The 21,201-nt window shown below is 42.2% G+C and overlaps 2 protein-coding genes across 2 annotated transcripts in view; one reads left to right on the forward strand and one right to left on the reverse strand.

Annotated features, from left to right (window-relative positions):
- The window catches only part of RAB5A (RAB5A, member RAS oncogene family), a 33,440-nt gene extending 31,201 nt beyond the window's left edge, over window positions 1–2,239 (forward strand). The window contains exon 6 of the mRNA XM_002716204.6: window positions 804–2,239. Coding sequence (XP_002716250.1) covers window positions 804–919 — 116 coding nt within the window. The 3' untranslated portion in view covers window positions 920–2,239. The remainder of the gene's footprint in view (window positions 1–803) is intronic.
- A 51-nt stretch (window positions 2,240–2,290) lies between these two features.
- Window positions 2,291–21,201, reverse strand: part of PP2D1 (protein phosphatase 2C like domain containing 1) — a 33,436-nt gene continuing 14,525 nt past the window's right edge. Inside the window, exon 3 of the mRNA XM_002716193.6 lies at window positions 2,291–3,214. Within this exon, the coding sequence (XP_002716239.4) occupies window positions 2,430–3,214 (785 nt within the window). The 3' untranslated portion in view covers window positions 2,291–2,429. The remainder of the gene's footprint in view (window positions 3,215–21,201) is intronic.

Raw genomic sequence — 21,201 nt, forward strand, 5'->3', positions numbered from 1 at the left:
GTGATTTGAAGTGCAGCACATTCAACTTCTGAGTAACCTGAGTTAGGACTATGGTAAAGTTAGTCTTATAATAGGCCATCCCCAAGATTGATAGAGACTAGTGTGTCTGGTTACCTTTATTACAGTCAGTACACTTAAGCATATTTAATATTACTCTCCCTCAAACAGTAAATCCAACACATACAAAATCTTGGGGGATTGGGACAGATATCATCTGGTGGATAAATTAACAGCCATTAGCCTTTATAGCATTTAGCAGAGTAGCTGCTATTTTTAAAGGGTTTTGTCCAGTTCTGAAAAGCTACAGAAATCTGACGAAAACAGAATTGAAAGCTAGTTTTTAGAGACAGAGACTTCAGGGTCAAGCCCATTTACGTGTTAGGCACTGTTACTGATGAATCATACTAAGATTCTTTATCAGCCCCTAAGTGGAGAAAATGTGACTGAAGGGAAGAGAAGAGGCCATGGAAATTGATAAGAAAATGCGATATATATAATCTGTCATTCTGAGTGGTAATTAGATTATAAATAGAGGAAAAAGTGTGTTAGGGTAGTGGTGGTGATATTGAAATTTATTTATATCCTGATTTGTTCAAAAAATTGCCAGTCCAGAAAACATTTTTACATGAGCTTTATAAACAGTGGCTGGAGATAATCTTAAAGTATTAATGATTATGAAATGTTATAGCTTTTCTGACATTTACATGAATCTGTGTAAAAATTATATAGCTGTAGTCATGTTTAGGATCTGTGTTTTAATATGAATGTTCTAATTTTGTTTATTTTGAAAATTTATTTCATAGCTAAAAAGTTGCCAAAGAATGAACCACAGAATCCAGGAGGAAATTCTGCTAGAGGAAGAGGAGTAGACCTTACTGAACCTACACAACCAACCAGGAGTCAGTGTTGTAGTAACTAAACCTCCAGTTTGAACTAGCTGGAAAATTCTTCTGCTTCCTAAATGTAAATAACAGTGGAATTGGAGCATTTAACCGGCCCAGTATGACTTCCAAAAAGAAGAGACTTATGATAGAGTCAGGTTTCTAATACAGAATTATTTTAAGTGTTTTTGAACTTAATTTTTAATAACATGCATGTGTCCCTCTAATGTTTCAGCAATAGAAAGGGAAAGTGAGTACTGTGTGTACACTTGTTTCATTGGAAGGTTAAGGGTAATCATTTCTCATCACTAGAAATAGAGACCAATGACTATCTGGACCCTCAGTTAATGAGCCAGTTTCTCCAAACTAACACAGTAGTCATCTATGAAAAGGACTTGGAATTTATTTGGGCTTTTCAGAAAACGTTTTTAGTAGATTCTGAGCATATTTATGCTCAGATACAGTATTCAGACAAATAGCAACTTTTCTTGGTATCTGTACTTAAAGTACATGTGCACATTTTAATAAATCAACCACAAGAAAAACCTCCCGAGGATGGGGGAAGATGAGCATTAGTGACATCTAAATTATAGCCAGTCCTGTTATTTTTTAAATGGGTAAAAAATTCAAATGTAACCCCACCATATTTTAGGAATATGATAACTGATAAATGCAACTTAGTGAATAGTGTTCCCCTTCAGACATGTGAGCTCTTCAAAAAAAATATGTGAAACCAGGTATCTGTGATTTCTATTTGATCACTGCTGGCTATTACATAGGTCTTGTTTGGGGGCAAGGAGGGAGCCTTTGCTCCCTTTGAACATAATACAGTCAATGCACTAACAATTATGTACATTTAAACTTGATTATTTTAAATTTGATCTTCAGCTGTACTGTAAATAGGGTACTGCATTGTAGTCTCCGTATATGTTTATTACTTTTCTGTAATATTTAAGAGTTGCTTAAAGTATACAAAATGTACAGTTACTAAAACATCTAATTAACTTCTCTTCCCCCTTTGAAATGAAGGGGTTTCAGTTGTTCTTACATGGGAAGAACCATAATAAACAATATTCCTGTAATTTGTAACATAAGTATTGCAATGTTAGTAACAATCTTACAGCCTTGTTTTCCAAAGTTCATTTTATTTTGATCGGTTCAGTATATTGCACTAATTATTTTAGGTATTTTCATTATATGAAATCTACCATGTGTCAGATGATTTAATCTATTTAAGTGTTGAACTGCTAGCAGAACTTGTACATTACAGTAATTCATAATTAGTAAAGAAAACAGTTCACCAGTGTTTAGTTTTATATTGAGGTGCTCAGGTTGGAATAAAGTGGTATAAAAAGCAAGTAGTGGTTTTTTTCTTTTTCGATTTTAAAGTAGTGAACATATACAAATGATACTATATAACCTAAACTTTGTTTTTATATTTTCTTTACTGTGTCCTTAACAATTATTTGCATGGTATTAATGGAGTTTCCCAATATTTGGCTCATTGTCTGGCATTATATTTTGGTGCTCTGGATAATTGGAACTTCTTTATGTCAGAAACTGATCATGAATTCCATTGAGAAATATTACCATAACTGTAATGTTGTCTCTGGAACCAGCAGTTAAAGCAGCATTTACAAGTTTATGGCTAACATACTCAGCTGCACTTTCATAGAAACTCTTAGTGCATAATTCTTTTTCACTTGTTTTACCACCATCTGTACAGTCTTTCTCACTGCAAGGTTCATGATTAGTCATTTCAGGTGGAAATATTTGCTCATTTTCAGGGTTATAAAAATTTTCTGAATATTTTAAACCCAACAAATTACTTGAATTTGTAGTTGACATGTATTCTTTAGATTCAGACTTACACTTAAACAACACATTGATGTGACTTTCTGACTTATTGATGGTTGGTACACTGATTGGAAGAAGCAGAGACCTACTGGATGCTAGAGGTTTGTTTTGCTTGGTAGAATAGTATGTTTCTTTATATATCTGGAACGTTGTTATTGTCAGAGCAATGACTTCCTTTTTGTCCAGAACTTCCCAAAGTCCATTAGTAGCTAAGATAAGGAATTGACATAAGTCATCAATGGGGACTGAAGTAGTTTGAGGAGCTGGGATAACAAATTTTTTCAGTCTGAAATTTCCATGAAATCCAAGTCCTCGTGTGATTTCTGTTTCCCCTTCTAGGAGCCCGTATGGTTCATTTGAGCTAATTACTGCTCCATTCTGAAGTACTCTTCTTCTTTCATTTATGTTTCGCGTGGTATGTTCTTTGGTTAGACAAAAACCTTTCCCATTTCTGCATAAGACTACTTGCACATTACCTGAAAAAAGTTATTTAAAAAAAGAAGTTTTAGGGACCAGTGTTGTGACATAACCAGTAAAAAAAATTTTTTTTATCCCAAAGATTTTTTTTGCTTTTTTTTTTTAACAGGCAGAGTGGACCGTGAGAGAGAGAGACAGAGAGAAAGATCTTCCTTTTGCCGTTGGTTCACCCTCTAGTGGCCGCTGCGGCCGGCGCACCACGCTGATCCAAAGCCAGGAGCCAGGAGCTTCTCCTGGTCTCTCATGAGGTGCAGGGCCCAAGCACTTGGGCCATCCTCCACTGCCTTCCCAGGCCACAGCAGAGAGCTGGCCTGGAAGAGGGGCAACCGGGACAGAATCCGGCGCCCAGACCGGGACTAGAACCCGGTGTGCCGGCGCTGCAGGTGGAGGATTAGCCTATTGAGCCACGGCGCTGGCCTATCCCAAAGATTTAATGGATAGTAGACTGTTTAATAATTGTGTTTTTCAATGCTAAGAATGCAAGCCATGTAAAATACTTTTTAAATGTGTGGCATTGACAATACTACTGGACAATTCACCATAATGTAGATTTCAAACTAGGAGCAATTTATCCTTCATTAAGCAAATTTTAGATTCTAAAATACAAGAGTACTCCAGAAAGTTCACGAGAGAGAGAATTAAAAGATTAGTGCAAAAACTTTCCTGATGTGTTTTCCATGAACTTTTTGAAGATCCTTTGTATTGCATTTAATATTAAAATACAGCTAGTGAAGAATAATATCTAGGCACCAACGCCATGGCGTAGCGGGTAAAGCCGCCGCCTGCAGTGCTGGCATCCAAGATGGGCACCAGTTCAAGTCCTGGCTGCTCTATTTCTGATCCCGCGCTCTGCTATGGCTTGGAAAAGCAGTGGAGAAAGGCCCAAGTCCTTGGGCCCCTGCACCTGCGTGGGAGACCTGGAAGAAGCTCTTGGATCCTGGCTTCATCGTTGCAGCCAATTGGGGAGTGAACCAGCAGATATTCTCTCTGTCTGTCTGTCTCTCTCTCTCTCTCTCTCCCCCCCTCCTTCTCCCTCTCCCTCTCTGTGTAACTCTTTTAAATAAATAAATCTTTTTTAAAAAAATCTAAGTCAAATTTTTATGAACTAGCTTCAGAATATTTTGGAGTCAAGAGATGAACTATATAACCAACAGCAGATTTAAATATTTTTTCAATAAAAAACTGGTATTTTTAAAAACAGAATTTGAGAGTTTTGTTAATTGTTAGAAATTAAAACCTAAAGGTACTTAGGTCATGAGTGATGGAAAAATTAGTATGTCAGTTGTACTACATTCTTACGTGGATGGTTAAACAGAAGTCTATCCCTTGAAGAAAAAATGTGTATTACTAATGTGTTAAGTAGATAATATGCAGCCAGCATTAAACTCTGGTTAAAAATTGAATTCTTACAAGCTAGTTGTAGTTTGATCATAGTTCAGATGAACCTGTAATGTATGCTTCATCAAAATCTTAACATCTCAACAGGGACAGCTCTATTACTAGAACTTAACTGAAAAATGGTTTTAGGAACATAATTTTCAGTCATTTTTTTTATAGTCATGGCTGTATTACTAGAACTTTCTCTGGTTTAGAAGAATTTTTTAGTTAGGGAAAATGATTTTAGGAGCATAATTTTCAAGCGTCAATTTTTCTTGGTAAAAAGTCATGAATTATAAGAAGTTACTTAGATGGGGGTTAGTGATGTTTGGAGATTATCATTGAAAAATAAAATTCTTTGGGCAGTATGCCAGATTCACCTAAGAGGATAATCTGTTCTTTTTTTTAAACTTTTATTTAGTAAATATCAATTTCCAAAGTACAGTTTATGGATTACAATGGCTTCCCCCCCCACCCCCGTAATTTCACTCCCACCCGCACCCCTCCCTTCTCCCGCTCCCTCTCCCATTCCATTCACATCAAAATTCATTTTTAATTATCTTTATATACAGAAGATCGATTTAGTATAAAGTAAAATTTCATCAGTTTGTGGAATATTATGGTTTTAAACATGGTTCTATACCTGAAGTTGGACGTTTGTTGCTTACGGAAGTGCAATTCTAAGCCTTCAATTTCTTTAGGTATAAGAATTTGGGCTTTTGACAAGAGCCTAGGGTGATTACTGATGTCATAAACAAGAGTCAATTTGTTAAGTCAACAACAGGAGTCACTGTGCACTTACTCCTCATGTAGGATCTTTGTCCTTAGTGTGCTGTACATTGAGATTTAATGCTATAACTAGTACTCAAACAGTATTTTTCACTTTATGTTTCTGTGTGGGAGCAAACTGTTGAAATCTTTACTTAATGTATGCTAAACTGATCTTCTGTATATAAAGAGAATCGAAAATGAATCTTGATGTGAATGGAAGGGGAGAGGGAGTGGATAAGGGGAGGGTTGCGGGCTGGAGGGACGTTATGGGGGGGAAGCCATTGTAATCCATATTCTGTACTTTGGAAATTCATATTCATTAAATAAAAGTTAAAAAAAAAAGAATTTGGGCTTAGAAGGCTGAGGTTTGTGCAGTTAATATGATTGGACAGAAAGACTAAGTGGGTGAAGCATTGCTGTCAGATGGAGATGAAATCTTGGCTTCCTTACATAATGCAATTATTAATATCTGAGCAACCAGATTGTTGAAAAATTTATTGGAAACTTGAAAACTAATTGATAGTTCCTAAAACTTCATGACCTCTCTTACTTGTTCTGTAGTTTATTAATATTTTGTATTGTCTTTACTGCTGGCCACATTTCTACAGAAGGTAAATTAGTAAAGTAATTCCTAACTTTTGCTGGATTATAAATTACTACTATATCACCAAAATGTCATAGAGTGGTATATCTAACCTGCCATCTGGGTAATTGAAGTGTTCTATATATTAAGAGGACATAGCTACAGAAACTATTAGATAAAACAAGGAAATTGGGGCCAGCACTGTGGCATAGCGGGTAAAGCCACTGCCTGCACTGCCGGCATCCCATATGGGTGCCGGTTCGAGTCCCAGCTGCTCCACTCCCAATCCAGTTCTCTGCTCTGGGAAAGCAGTAGAGGATGGCCCAAGAGAGGAGGCAGTACAAAATAACAGCTAAGATCTTTTACCCATCGTTGCCCCACTGAGACAGCTATTTGAACAGCTATTCATGCACCAGTTTGCCTTTACAAAACTGGGGAAGACAGCTGAGACACCATAGTGTTTGGTTTTAATGAAATACAAGATGATTAAGGCAAGAAAGAGTTGACTGCAACACCCCTCCCCCAATTCCAAGAAGCACAGCATGGAGAAGGCTGCTGCTCCCTTGGGGGAAACAAAATTAAATCCAGCTCTAAGTGCCAAGTCAGCTACCTGCATGCTAGCCTCAAGCTGCGTTAGCCAGATGACCCAAAAAAAAAAAAAAAACCTACTCCCAAGCTCTAACAACACAGGAAAGAAACTTCCTGGCGAGTAGGGCAAGAAAGGGGGCACAGGACTACAACAGGAGAGCAGAGACAGAACAGCACAGCAGCCTTGAGACCTGGCCCAACTGGGAGTCCTGGGCCAGGACAGGCAGCGGCTGTCAGTAGCTCTGCCATCTCAGCCCTGTGAATCCAAGGTGATCCAGCCCACCTTCCCACGGCTCTGAAGACACTCAGGGGCCCTCTCCATGCACCTTTTACTCTGGGAGGCACCAGGTGGGCCCACATGTACCATCACCACTAGGAAGCAAGCGGTTAGTGCATTCCTTGACCAAACATGGAGCTCTGTCCACCTTCTGTGGCCCTAAAAACCAGTTGAACGGTCTGCTCTCAGAAGCTGGGCCCACTGAGGATCAACCCTGCGCACGCTCAGCCCCCAGAAGCAGCTGGGCAGGCATCCTGAGTAGATTAGCCCCTGAATGCCCTGTGACATGACCTAGATAGCCCTCAGGCACTGAGACACTGCACATCAATATTGGGCACACTACAGTGCACCCACCTGGGCCCACAACACAAACCATGCACTCAAATGACTCGTGGAAGAAAATTGACAGACATGTTCTACAATGGCACTGCATCCCCAGAGTTCCCAGTGATCCTATCCGATCTGGAAGACCTGAATCCCAACTCGCTGCAATTCCCTAAGGCCTAGGCCATTAAGACACCTGCAGGCACTGCTACCATTGATTACATCTGAAACAACTACTTGCATACTACAAAAAAGTGCTCAGAACCAAAGTCAACAACAGCATATCCAGCCAACATATTAGTACACTTGAGTTGCAGAAAACCCTTTTTCTGCAAAAGCCATCCTACAAAGTTGATAGAAACAAATGGCCCACCAGGTGCACAAAAATCAATGTATAGGGGGACAAGGCGTTTTAAAATAGGTACCCTGTACCTCCAAAGAAACAATAAATCTAGCAACAATCTATAAAAATAGAAAGCAATTAATTGCCTGACATCTCAAAATAATGATTTTAATGGAATTCACTGCGATGAAGTCGATCACAATGTAATTAGGAAGACAATTCATGAATGAGCAATTTAGCAAGATACAGAAATGTGGGGCTGGTGCTGTAGCTTAGTAGGTACAGTCCCTGTAATGCCAACATACCAATGGGCACTGCTTTATGTCCTGGCTGCTCCCCTTCTGATCCAGCTCCCTGCTAATGGCCTGAGAAAGGCAGCAGAGGATGGCTTAAGGGCTTAGGCCCCTGCCACCTGCATTGGAGGCCTGGATGGAGCTCCTGGCTCCTGGCTTTGGCCTAGCTCAGCCCTGGCCGTTGCAGCCATTTGGGGAGTGAATCAGCGAACTGAAGATCTTTCTCTTTCTGTGTCTTCCCGACCTCTCTCTCTAACTCATTCAAATAAATAAATAAATATTAAAAAAAAATCAGAAGTTTTTGAGCTAAAGAATTCAAAAAAATGGAATTTAAAAAATATACTTGAGGGCCGACGCCATGGCTCACTTGGTTAATCCTCTGCCTGCAGCACCGGCATCCCATATGGGCACTGGGTTTTAGTCCCGGTTGCTCCTCTTCCAGTCCAGCTCCTTGCTGTAGCCTGGGAAGGCAGTGGAGGATGGCCCATTGCTGGGGCACCTGCACCCGCATTGGAGACCAGGAAGAAGTACCTGGCTCCTGGCTTCTGATCGGCGTAGTTCTGGCCGTAGCGGCCATTGTGGGGTGAACCAAAGGAAGAAAGACCTTTCTCTCTGTCTTTCTCACTAACTCTGTCAAATAATAATAATAAAATATATATACATATATGTATACTTGAGAGCCTTAGTAGAAAAACTGAACAGTTAAAGATTTTCCCAGGTTAAAGAAAGTGTTTTTTTTTCTTTAAAAATAATCCAATCATATGCAAACAAAAGTGAGAGTTACATGACACTATTAAACATTTGCATTATGATTATTTCAGAAGAGGGGAAAAACCATAGAAAGTATATTCAATCAAATGATTGCTGAAAACTTGGGGAGAAATACGAATATCCAAATCCAGGAAGTTCAAAGGACATTTAAAATATTCAACTAAAACTGTCAAGAAAATTTCTAAAAACAACAAAAGAAAGGCATCAAGTCATTTATATAGGGAACACTTGTTAAATTAATGACACAACATTTTTTTTAAAGATTTATTTCTTTTATTGAAAGTCAGACTTACAGAGAGGCAGAGGCAGAGAGAGGTCTTCCATCCACTGGTTCACTCCCCAAATGGCTGCAACAGCCTGAGCTGAGCTGATTCAAAGCCAGGAGCTAGGAGCTTCTTTCAGGTCTTCCCATGCGGAAGAAGGGGACTTGGGCCATCTTATACTGCTTTCCCAGGCCATAGCAGAGAGCTGGATCAGAAGTGGAGCAGCCAGGACTTGAACCGGCGCCCATATGGGATGCTGGCACTGCAGGCAGCAGCTTTACCCACTATACCACAGCGCCAGCCCCGACAAGACTTCTTGACAAAACCTTACAGACCAAGAAAGAATGGGGTGAAATATTCAACATTCTAAAGGAAAAATTGCTTGGTCCAGCATAGTGGCTCAGCAGGTTAAGCCACCTCCTGTGGTACTGGTATCCTGTATTAGAGTTTACTCCAGGCTGCTCCATTTCTGATCCAGCTCCCTGCTAATGCACCTGGGAAAGCAACAGAAGATGGCCCCAAATACTTGGGGCCCTGTTGCCTACATAGGAGTTCCAAGCTCCTGGCTTCATCCTGGAGCAGCTCTGGCTGTTGCAACCGTTTGAGGAGTGAACAAGTCATTGGGAGCTCTCTGACTGTCCCTCGCTGTCACTCTGCCTTTCAAGTAAATCTTTAAAAAATTTTTTTTAAAAATTGATAGCCAAGAATACTATACTTCGCAAAGCTGTTCTTCAGAAGTGAGGGAAGAATAAAGATATTCCTTTTTTTTTTTTTTTTTTTTTTTTTTGGACAGGCAGAGTTAGACAGTGAGAGAGAGAGAGGGAGAGACAGAGAGAAAGGTCTTCCTTCCGTTGGTTTACCCCCCAAATGGCTGCTACGGCCGGCACGCTGCGCCGATCCAAAGCCAGGAGCCAGGTGCTTCCTCCTGGTCTCCCATGGGGTACAGGGCCCAAGCACTTGGGCCATCCTCCACTGCCTTCCCTGGTCACAGCAGAGAGCTGGAGTGGAAGAGGAGCAACCGGGACAGAATCCGGCGCCCCGAGCAAGACTAGAACTCGGGGTAGAATAAAGATAGTCCATAACAAAAGTTGAAGGAATTGATCACCAGACCAGACCACAAGAAACACTTCAGGGAATCCTTAGAAATATGTTGATAACTACCATTATGAAGACAAAGAGAAGTACAAATTCCTTTAGTAAAGGAAATACACAAGAGAAGGAGAAGAAAAATCTATTGGTTCATAGTTTATTTTTATGTTATTTCTAGATTTTATAGTCTAAATAATAATTACACCTATGTCAATTAGGGCTATACTTCTGACTCTTTTCTGAAAATTACATTTAGTTTTGATACTAGGTTTATGAGTTGGAAAGCATTTGATCCTCTGTTTTCTGAAAGAATATCTTATTGTGCTATTATTTTTCTCTAAAAATTTTAAATGGAGAGTATCCTACATTTTAATTTTTATTTTATTTATTTTATTTTAAAGGCAGGGAGACTGGGAGGGCACTCCCATTCAGTCTCCCAAGTGCCTGCAACAATCTGGGCTGGGCCAGGGCAAAGACAGGAACCAGGAACTCAGTCTGTGTCTCCCAGGTGAGTGGCAGCAGCCCAGCTACCTGAGCCATTACCAGCTCTCTCCTAGGGTGCACACTAGCAGGAAACTGGAATCAGATCTGGAGCTGGGACTTGAACACAAGCATGCAAATATTGGATTTAGGTATCCCACGGGGTGTCTTAACTTCTAAGTCAAATGCCCACCCCATATTTTGTCTTTAAATGTTTATTAGAATTCATCAGTGAAGCTGGCGCCGCGGCTCACTAGGCTAATCCTCCGCCTTGCGGCGCCGGCACACCAGGTTCTAGTCCCGGTCGGGGCGCTGGATTCTGTCCCGGTTGCCCCTCTTCCAGGCCTGCTCTCTGCTGTGGCCCGGGAGTGCAGTGGAGGATGGCCCAAGTACTTGGGCCCTGCACCCCATGGGAGACTAGGATAAGTACCTGGCTCCTGCCATCGGATCAGCGCGGTGTGCCGGCCGCAGCACACTAGCCGCGGCAGCCATTGGAGGGTGAATCAACGGCAAAGGAAGACCTTTCTGTCTGTCTCTCTCTCTCACTATCCACTCTGCCTGTCAAAAAAAAAAAAAAAAAAGAATTCATCAGTGAAACTAGGTCTTTAATAATTGCTAAGAAAATATATTTTAAATGAATCTAATTTATTAAACAATATTGGGCTATTAAAGGGAAAAAAATCAACAGAAGACCTATATTACAAATGCAAAGGAAAGTTTTCAGGCAAAAGGAAGATGATACCAAATAGATCTACCAAATCTATACAAAAAAAAAAGAATACCATGAATGTGGTATGGGTGCATATATCTTTTTCTTATAGAAATCTGCCAAAGATAATTGTTGAAAGAAATGGCAATGATAGAAAATATTTGTTATATGTAAAATATGTATATATGCATACATTATAGCACTAAAATAAACTTATTTTTCTATTCCATTTTTCCATGAACTTTTTAAAGTTCCCTCATATAAAAATCTGTAATCAAATAACATAAAGTCTGGGAAGGAATAAATTAAGGTATACTATTGTATAGATTTTATTCTTTATGTAAAGTGATATGGTATCACTTTTATATAGACTGAAAGAAGAAAGATATACAATAATTTCCAAAGGAACCACTAAATAACACAATTAAGAGTAATAGTTAATAACTGAAATGAGCTAGATTGAATTCATGCAAAAATAATTATAAAGATCATCAAAAAAGAGAGAATCAAACAACACATCAAATATATAGGGAAAAATCCCTAAATGATAAATCTGTATCCAGCCATGCCAACAATTACATTACATATGACTGGACTAGGCATCCAATTAAAAGGCAGAGACTGTCAGAGCAGATCAAAAAGCAAGACCCAAATATATGCTACTTACAATAAGTGTATTTTTAATATGAAGACAAAAATATCTTAAATTTAAAGGAACGAGAAATGATATAACCGTGGTCAGGAGCTATAGTCACTAGGGGAGTGACACTGTAGCACAGCAGGTTAAGCCACTGCTTGTGTTGCTGACATCCTATGTGCACATCAACCTAGAATCTGATATCCAGCAGACCTATCCTTTGTTAACAGTGTTATGTATTGTATAGAAGGAGAGAGATCTCATCCTCTGATTCATTCTGAAATGCCTGCAGCAATTGTGGCTGAGCCAGGCTGAGCTCAGAATTCAATCTGGGTCTCCCACATGGGTCACAGAGCCATCAACTACTGCCACCCAGAGTACACATTAGCAGGAAGTACCTGAACCAAGAACTCCAATCCAAGATGTGGGTATCCAGTCATGTCTTATCAACTACACCAAATGTCTGTTTTTTTTGTTTTTTTTTTTTTGAGATTATTTTTTTATTTGAAAGACAGTGATGGAGAGGGAGGGTGGGAGAGGGGGAGAAAGAGAGATTCTCCACCCCCTGGTGCTTTTGCTAAATACCTGCAACAGCCAGGACTGGGCCAGGCCAAAGCCAGGAGCCAGGAGCTCCAGCCACAACTCCCATGTAGGTGGCAGGAACCCATATGCAACAGCAAGAAGCTGGATCAGAAACACAGAGTACTCTAGGCATTTTGATAAGGAATACAAACATCCCAAGTGATGATTGAAAATGCTGTGCTAGAAGACTTGGCCCACCCCTACTCTTTTAAAACAGAAGTGTCTATTTGTTCATTATTTATTTGAAAGGCAGAGAGACAGAGACAAACAAATAAATAAATCTTCCTTCCGCTGATTGATTCACCAAATGCCTGCAACAACCAGGGCTGAGCCAGGTTCAGAAGCCCAAAGCTCATCTCGGCCTTTCATAGGAGTTGTAGGGACCCAGCTTCTTTGGGCATCACCTGCTGTTACTTCTTGGGGGGGGGGGGGGTGCATTAGCAAGAGTGCTGGAGTTGGAAGTGGACTTGAACCCAGGCACTCTGATAAGGGATGCAGGTGTGTCAAGCAGTATCTTAGCCACTGCACCATCACCCCCCAAAACTGTACTTTTAAAAAATGAGTAAGGCATTGACAAATTAAAAAAATGAGAGAATTAGGCCGGCGCCGCGGCTTACTAGGCTAATCCTCCGCCTAGCGGCGCCGGCACACCAGGTTCTAGTCCCGGTCGGGGCGCCGGATTCTGTCCCGGTTGCCCCTCTTCCAGGCCAGCTCTCTGCTGTGGCCCGGGAGTGCAGTGGAGGATGGCCCAAGTACTTGGGCCCTGTACCCCATGGGAGACCAGGAAAAGCACCTGGCTCCTGCCATCGGATCAGTGCGGTGCGCCGGCTGCAGCGCGCCGGCCGCGGTGGCCATTGGAGGGTGAACCAATGGCAAAAAGGAAGACCTTTCTCTCTGTCTCTCTCTCTCACTGTCCACTCTGCCTGTCAAAAAAATAAAAATAAAAAAATAAAAAAAAATGAGAGAATTAATCACTAGCGTATGTGGCATTCAAGAAAAAGTGAAAGGAAATGATTTAGGCTAAAATGAAAACACAAGACAGCAGCTCAAATCTAGAGAAGGAATGGTAACTATAAAGAGAATATCAAACACACTAAACATGTATTTTGTTTTAAATTTTTTTCCTTTAATTCAGAAGGAAACTCTGTGAATAATAGTTATAAAACTGTTGGGGCCAGCACTGTGGCATAGTGGGTAAAGCCGCCACCTGCAGTGCCAGCATCCCATATGGGCGCCGGTTCAAGTCCTGGCTGCTCCACTTCTGATCCAGCTCTCTACTATGGACTGGGAAAGCAGTGGAAGATGGCTCAACTCCTTGGGCCCCTGCACCCAGGTAGGAGGAGACCTGGAAGAAGCTCCTAGCTCCTGGCTTTGGATCAGCTCAGCTCTGGCTGTTGCAGTCATTTGAAGAGTGAACAAGTGGAATGGAAGACCTCTCTCTCCCTCTCTCTCCCTCTCTCTCTGGCTCTACCTCTCTCTGTAACTCTGTTTTTCAAATAAATAAAATAAAATCTTTTTAAAAAACTGTTTATAGGCTTGCAATGTATAAAGGAGTAATTTGTATGAAAAAGGTACAAAGGGGGGGGTGGAGGGCATACAGAATAGAGCTATACCAGAGCAAAAATGTTGTATACTATTGAAATTAAGTTGGCATTAACCTAAGGCAAATTGTTTTTAAGTAGTTAACTTTAATACCTAGGACAATTACCAGGAAAATAAATTTTTAAAATTTAATTAAAGAAACAAAAATGAAAACAGTATACCAGAAAATATGTATTTAACACAAAAGAAGGCAGTAATGAAAAAGTAGAGGATCAAAAAATAGATAGGGGCCGGCGCTGTGGTGTAGAGGGTAAAGCCACTGCCTTCAGTGCTGGCATCCCATACGGGTGCTGGTTCGAGTCCTGGCTGCTCCGCTTCAGATCCAGCTCTCTGCTATGGCCTGGGAAAGCAGCAGAAGATGGCCCAAGCCTTGGGCCCTGCACCCATGTGAGAGACCCAGAAGCTCTGGGCTCCTGGCTTCAGATCCAAATACATAAGACAAATAGAAAAAGGAAAATGAAAGATATAAATCCTACCCTATAAATACATTTTTTCTTTTAGATTTATTTTATTTATTTGAAAGGCACAGTTACAGAAAATGAGAGAGGCAGAGACAGAGAGGGAGATCTTTCATCCACTGGCTCACTCCCCAAATGGCCATAATGGCCAGGGCTGGGCCAGACTGAAGTCAGGAGCCAGAGGCTTCTTCCAGGTGTCCCACATAGGTACAGGAGCCCAAGGACTTGAGCCATCTTCCACTGCTTTCCTAGATGCATTAGCAAGGAGCTGGATTGGAAGTGTAGCATCTGGTGTTGGCACCCGTTTGGGATGCTGATATCAAAAGTGGAAGCTTTAGCTAATCTGCCTCAATGCTGACCCCAGTAATGACATTAAATATAAATGGATTTCAAAGTCCAAGGTTTGCAGAATGGAGACAAAAAAAAAAAAAAAAAACTGGTAACAGGCCAAATAATGGTCCTTAAGATATCAAGTTTGTTACCCTATTGGTAAATACTTCAAAAGAAGTGATTAATAAGCCTAAATTGTACCTACTGGATTGTCCAGTTAGGTCCTAAATACAATCAGAAGAGAGATTTTGCTACAGACACAGAAAACAAAGATGAAATGAGACTATAAAAGTAGAGATTGCTGTTATGTTGCCACAATCAGGAAAAGCTGTCAGCCAACACAAGCTGTGAGAAGCAAGGAATATATTCTCCAGTGGGTCCTCTGGAAGAAACACTCCCTTGTTCACATCGTGGTTCAGTCTATATATACAATTTTGGACTTCTCAAACTGTGAGAGAATAAATTTCTGTTGTTGAAGTCACCAAATTTATTTAATTTCCTAAGCTAGTCTCAACTATATGCTATTTTTTTAAAGATCTTATTTATTTGAGAGGTGGAGTTACAGACAGTGAGAGGAGAGGCAGAGAGAGGTCTTCCATCTGCTGGTTCACTCTCCAAATGGCCACAATGGCCAGAGCTCTGCCAATCTAAAGCCCAGAGTCTGGAGTCTCTTCCAGGTCTCCTACACAGGTGCAGGGCCCAAGGAGTTGGGCCATCTTCTACTGTTTTCCTAGGCCATAGTAGAGAGATGGATAGGAAGAGCAGCAGCCAGGACTAGAAATGGCACCCATATGGGATGCCAGCGCTGCAGACAGAGGCTTAGCCCATTATGCCACAGTGCCGGCCCCTCAGCTATATGCTATTAAATAGACACTGTGGGTTCAAAGACATAACTGAGTTGAAATAATTAGTAAAAAGATGAAAACATATATACTACTCCAACAGTAAGCAAAGAAGAGCTGGAACAAATTGACTTATATCATAACTTTAATATAGAAATTATTGCAAATGACAGAAGAACATTTACAGCAAAGAAAAGATCAAATCTATCAACAAGACATAATTATAAAAACATACACCTAAGCACAGAATCCCAAAATGCAAGAAGCAAAAATGGACAGAATGGCAACAGAAATAGATAATCCATTTGTAATAGTAGTTGACATCATCAACGTTCTGTATTCAATAATGGATAGAACAGCTAAGAAAAAGATCAACAAGGAACTAGAAAACATGAATACTATAAAGCAACAGTTACTAACAGACATCACTAAACAGTCCTTGTAAACAACAGCATAATACAAAGGTAGCTCAAAATTTGTAGAAAAAATGAATTAAAGATAATGAGGGGGCCAGCACTATGGCACAGTGAGTAAAGCTGCCACCTGTGGCGTCAGCATCCCATATGGACGCCAGATCATGCCCCGGCTGCTCCGATTCTAATCCAGTTTCCTGCTGATGTACATAAGAAAGCAGTGGGGGTGGCCCTAATGCTTGGGCCCCTGCACCCATGTGAGAGACCCAGAAGAAGCTGCTGCTTCTGGCTTCTGACTAGCCCAGCCTTGGCTGTTGTGGCCATTTGGCGAATGAACTAGCAGATGAAAGATCTCTATGTAATTCTGCCTTTCAATAAAATAAACCTTGGGGCCAGCGCTGTGGCGCAGCAGCTTGACGCCTGGCCTGAAGCACCTTATTGGGCACCAGTTTGAGGCCCGGCTGCTCCACTTCCAATCCAGCTGAGCCAACTGAGGAGTGAACCATCAGATGGAGGATATCTCTCTCTTTCTCTCTGCCTCTCCTCTCTCTGTGTAGCTCTGACTTGCAAATAGGTAAATAAATCTTTAAAATAAACCTTAAAAAATTATAAAGACAATGAATGGAACTGAGAAGACAGCTGAGCAACAGGCTCCAGTGAGCACTTCCCCACAGAGAGACCAATGTAACGAGGAATACACACACATTGTCACTTTCACCACAGCTACCAAAGCCAGGTGCGAGGCCACAGTGCCTTGTCTTATTAAAACTGTAAGAAAAGTCTCCTTGAAGAAAACAAAGGGGCTGGGATTGTGGCACAGCAGGTAAAGCTGCCACCTGTAACACCAGCATTCCATGCACCTGGGAAAGCAGCAGACGACAGCCCAAGTAGTTGGGCCTCTGCCACCTCCATGGGAAACCAGGTGGAGTTCCTGGCTCTTGGTTTGGACCTGGACCCCTCTTAGCCATTGCAGCCATTTGCAGAGTGAACCAGCAGATGGAAGCTTAGTCTTTCTCTTTTTTTTTTTTTCTCTCTCTCCCCCAACCCCGTCTCTCTTTCAATTAAATAACATGAATATTTATAAAAAATTAAATTTAAATTAAAAAAAAGAAAACAAGAAGGAAACAGCTGCATCTGTCACATCTCCCCAAACTCCATGGTGTGTGGCAGGCAAGATGCCTCCTGCTTGGGAGAGGGAGGAGACTGAAACCCAGCATAACGCTCACTGAGAAAAAATTCATTTGGACTCAGCCTCTCTGCCCTGGCTTCCCCCATTCACCTGTGGGGTGATAATTTGAAGCTTCCACAGCCAGGCACGTACAGAAAGTGAAACTCCAGCTGTGCAGAAAAGCCCAAAGAGGAAGCTTAGGACAAAACCTCTGAGCTCAGAGCCTGGCCTGCTGGGTCAAGCCCCGGCCCCTGATACAGTCCAAAGGCCTTAGCTGCTGGCCAGTGGTCACAGACTGAATCCAGACTTGTCCAGTATCAGGCAGAGGCCTGCACTCCAGGAGGTCAGGCACATTTTGGCACAGGTCACCATGCCAGTCTCTGGTGGGCATGTGGACGCTTCCTGGCCTTTGTCAGGACCTCTAAATGTGGGACCCAGGTGTGACCAGCATGGTGCCAATCTGGGAGACCCAACCTGGGCAGAAACCTGGCAACACAGGGCTGTGCTGTGGGACACAGTGCTGGGCAGATCTTAGTGGTTTCCAATATATGGGGGCAACTATTTGGGTTTCTGGACCAGACCCAGTAGTATCAGGTGGAGACCTGAGCTCACTGAGAAATCGTGCTTTGATGTTCATCACCACCAGCCTCTTGCAGGTCTGGTGTGCACTCCCAGCATTGCACAGGGATTGATGTGTGTAAGATCCAGGTATGAGCCATGCAGAGCCTGCCTGAGATGAGGAGCTACCTATGTCACTTCTCCTGCAACCCTGGACAAATGGCAAAGAATCAGAAGGCTTCTTTAGGACTTGGTGCCAGGTAGATAGAACTCAGCAAAGAATAGATCCTAACGGTCCCTGTCCCCAGGCTAGCAACTGCAGATGGGGCATCTAGATCTGCCTCTGTGCCCAGCAGAGTTCCATGGTCCTGGAGAGCAGAGTTTTGTTTCTCTGTTTGTCTAAAGATGTACTCATTTATCTGAAAGTCAGAGCTACAGAGAAAGTGAGAGACACACACAGAGTCTTCCGTCCACTGGTTTACTTGCCAGATGGCAGCAACAGCCAGAGCTGGGGCAAGCAGAAACCAGGAACCAGGAGTTTCTTCCAGATCTCCCAGGTAGGTAGCAGGGGCTCTAGCACTGAGACCATCTTCCACTATTTTTCCTCGGCCATCAGCAGAGAGCTAGATAAGAAGTGGAGCTGCCAGGACATGAATCAGCGCCTGTATGGGATGCTGTCATTGCAGGTGGTGACTACCTGCTGAGCCATAATGTTGGCCCAGATGAGCAGTTTTACACACCAACCAACATCACCAGTTGCCAGTAGGTGTGGCATCGGGTGGTGAGCCCTCTTCAGCAGCAGACAGACCATAGCAGAGTAAGCTTTGGTCTTGGTGGGCTAAGGGTTCTGGATACAATCTAGCATTGTGGAATTCATGGACACAGGGCAAGAAGTCTAAGCCTGCCACATACCAAGGGAAAGGACGGACTTCCCCTTTTCAGACACTTCCTCAGTTCATCAGCTGCAGATTTGAACAAATCTCTGTTGGGGAAGTGTTCTAAGACTGAGTCTGTAAAAACATCCACAGCAGCCTGCAACACCCATAACACAGGGTGCTGCCTCGCCCTAAAATATCCATGGGCTCAGAGGAAATAGAGTGCTTAGAATTTCTAGAAAAACATCCGCGAACAAATCCAGATTGCTCTAGTAACTAGTGCTTCAATGCACAGGTGACATCGTATACAAACTGGCATCAAGAACTTCCAGGGAAGAGCCGGTGTTGTGACACAGCAGGTAAAGCTGCCACGTGCGATGCCAGCATCCCATGTGAGCAGCGGCTTGTGTACCGCTTGCTCCACTTCTGATCCAGCTCCCCGTTGATGGTCTGGGAAAAACAGTAGATGATCGCTCAAGTGTTTGGGCCCCTGCCATCCCCATGGGAGACCTGGATGAAGTTCTTGGCTCTTGGCTTCAGCCTGGCTCAGCCTGGGCCATTTTGGCCATCTGGGGAGTGAACCAGCAGATGGAACAGCTCTCTCTCTATCTTTCCCTCTCTGTGTAACTCTGACTTTCAAATAAGTAAGTAAATAAATAAATATCTTTTTTAAAATGCCAAAAAACTTCCAGGGAACTGTGACCTCACCCACAGAGCAAAATCAGGTGCCAGAAACCAACCACCTAAGAATTGAAATTTCCAAATGATTGGATGCAGTTTTTTTTCTTTTGACAGGTAGAGTTATAGACGGTGAGAGAAAGGGAAAGACAGACAGAGAGAAAGGTCTTCCTTCCGTTGGTTCACCCCACAAATGGCCGCTATGGGCAGCGTAGTGCCAATCTGAAGCCAGGAGCCAGGTGCTTCCTCCTGGTCTCCCATGCGTGTGCAGGGGCCCAAGGACTTGGGCCATCTTTTACTGCTTTCCCAGACTACAGCAGAGAGCTAGATTGGAAGAGGGGCAACTGGGACAGAATCCGGCGCCCCAACTGGAACTAGAACCCGGGATACCGGTGCTGCAGGTGGAGGATTAGCCTAGTGAGCCACGGCACCGGCCCCAGATTTCAAGATTTTAAGGCAACTCAACAAAATCCAAGAGAACATGGAGAAGCAATTCAATATTCTGAGAGAGAGATTAAAAAAGGAATGTAATCAAACAAAACCAAGGAAAAACTCATCCACTGAGAGGTAAAATTAAAAATGTAAAATTAGGGGCTGGCATTGTGGTGCAGTGAGTTAAGCTACCACCTACAACACTGGTATCCCATGTAAGCACTGGTTCAAGTCCAGGCTGCTTCACTTCCAATCCAGCTCACTGCTAATGCACCTAGGACAACAGTAGAAAATGGACCAAGTATTTGGGCCCCTGCCACATATGTGGGAGACTGGGATGAAGCTCCTGGCTCCTGGCTTCTGCCTGGCCCAGTCTTGGCCGTTGTGACCATTTGTTGAGTCAACCGATGAAAAGATTTCCTCTCTCTCTCTCTCTCTCTCTCTCTCTTTATCCTCCTCCTCCTTCTTATCCTCCTCTCTCTGTAGTGGTGCCTTTCAAATAAATAAATAAATCTTTTCTGAAAAATGAAATCAAAAGCTGATTACATCAGTAGCAGGCTAGATCAAATAGAAAAAAAAAACATTGGTGAGTTCAAAAGCAGTCTATTTCAAAATACACAGTTGAAAGAGAAAAAAAAAAAACAAGTGAAATGAAAAAGCTTACAGGAAATGTGGGATAACATGAAGAGAGTAAATATTTGAGTTCTTAGGATTCAAGGACTTGAGAATGCCAAAGGGGTAGAAAACATATTCAAAGAGATATTTACAGAAAACTTCCCAAACCTAGAGAAAGATCCATGTACAAGAAGGTCAAAAGTCACCGGTCAAATTCAACTCAACTAAGTCTACCCCAAGACTCCAAGGCTGAAGATAAAGAGAGGCAAAGAAGCAGATAACACATAAAGGGATCCCTGTTTTTCTTGACTGCAGACTCAGAACAAACTTCACAGGACAGGAGATGGTGGAATGAGACTCTTAAAGTACAAAAGGGGAAAAACTGCCAGCCAATTCTACCGTGCTGCGAAGCTATCTTTCAGAAATGAGGGGGAGATGAAGACATTTTCAGACAAACAAAAACTGAGAAAATTTATACTTATTGTTTCTGTATTATAAGAAATGCTAAAGAGAGTTCTTCAAAATGAAAGAAAATGACACTGAGAAGAAGAAAGTATCAGAAGATAGAAGACTAACTATACAATCGAATTCAGAATGCTCTGCTGTGATAAACATGGGGTGTAAACCACTTAAATCTTTACTAAAAAGGCTAAAAAATCCATAGTCACTGCATGAAAATGCTAACAATTTTGCAAGAAAAATGTACATCAAAAATTCAAAATGCAGGCCAGCGCCATGGCTCAATAGGCTAATCCTCCGCCTGGCGGCGCCGGCACACTGGGTTCTAGTCCTGGTCAGGGCGCCGGATTCTGTCCCAGTTGCCCCTCTTCCAGTCCAGCTCTCTGCTGTGGCCCAGGAGTGCAGTGGAGGATGGCCCAAGTGCTTGGGCCCTGCACCCCATGGGAGACCAGGAGAAGTACCTGGCTCC

Source organism: Oryctolagus cuniculus, chromosome 4 (genome assembly GCF_051225735.1).
Source record: "Oryctolagus cuniculus isolate XC-2025 breed Fujian yellow rabbit chromosome 4, ASM5122573v1, whole genome shotgun sequence".
Classification (NCBI taxonomy): Eukaryota; Metazoa; Chordata; class Mammalia; order Lagomorpha; family Leporidae; genus Oryctolagus; species Oryctolagus cuniculus.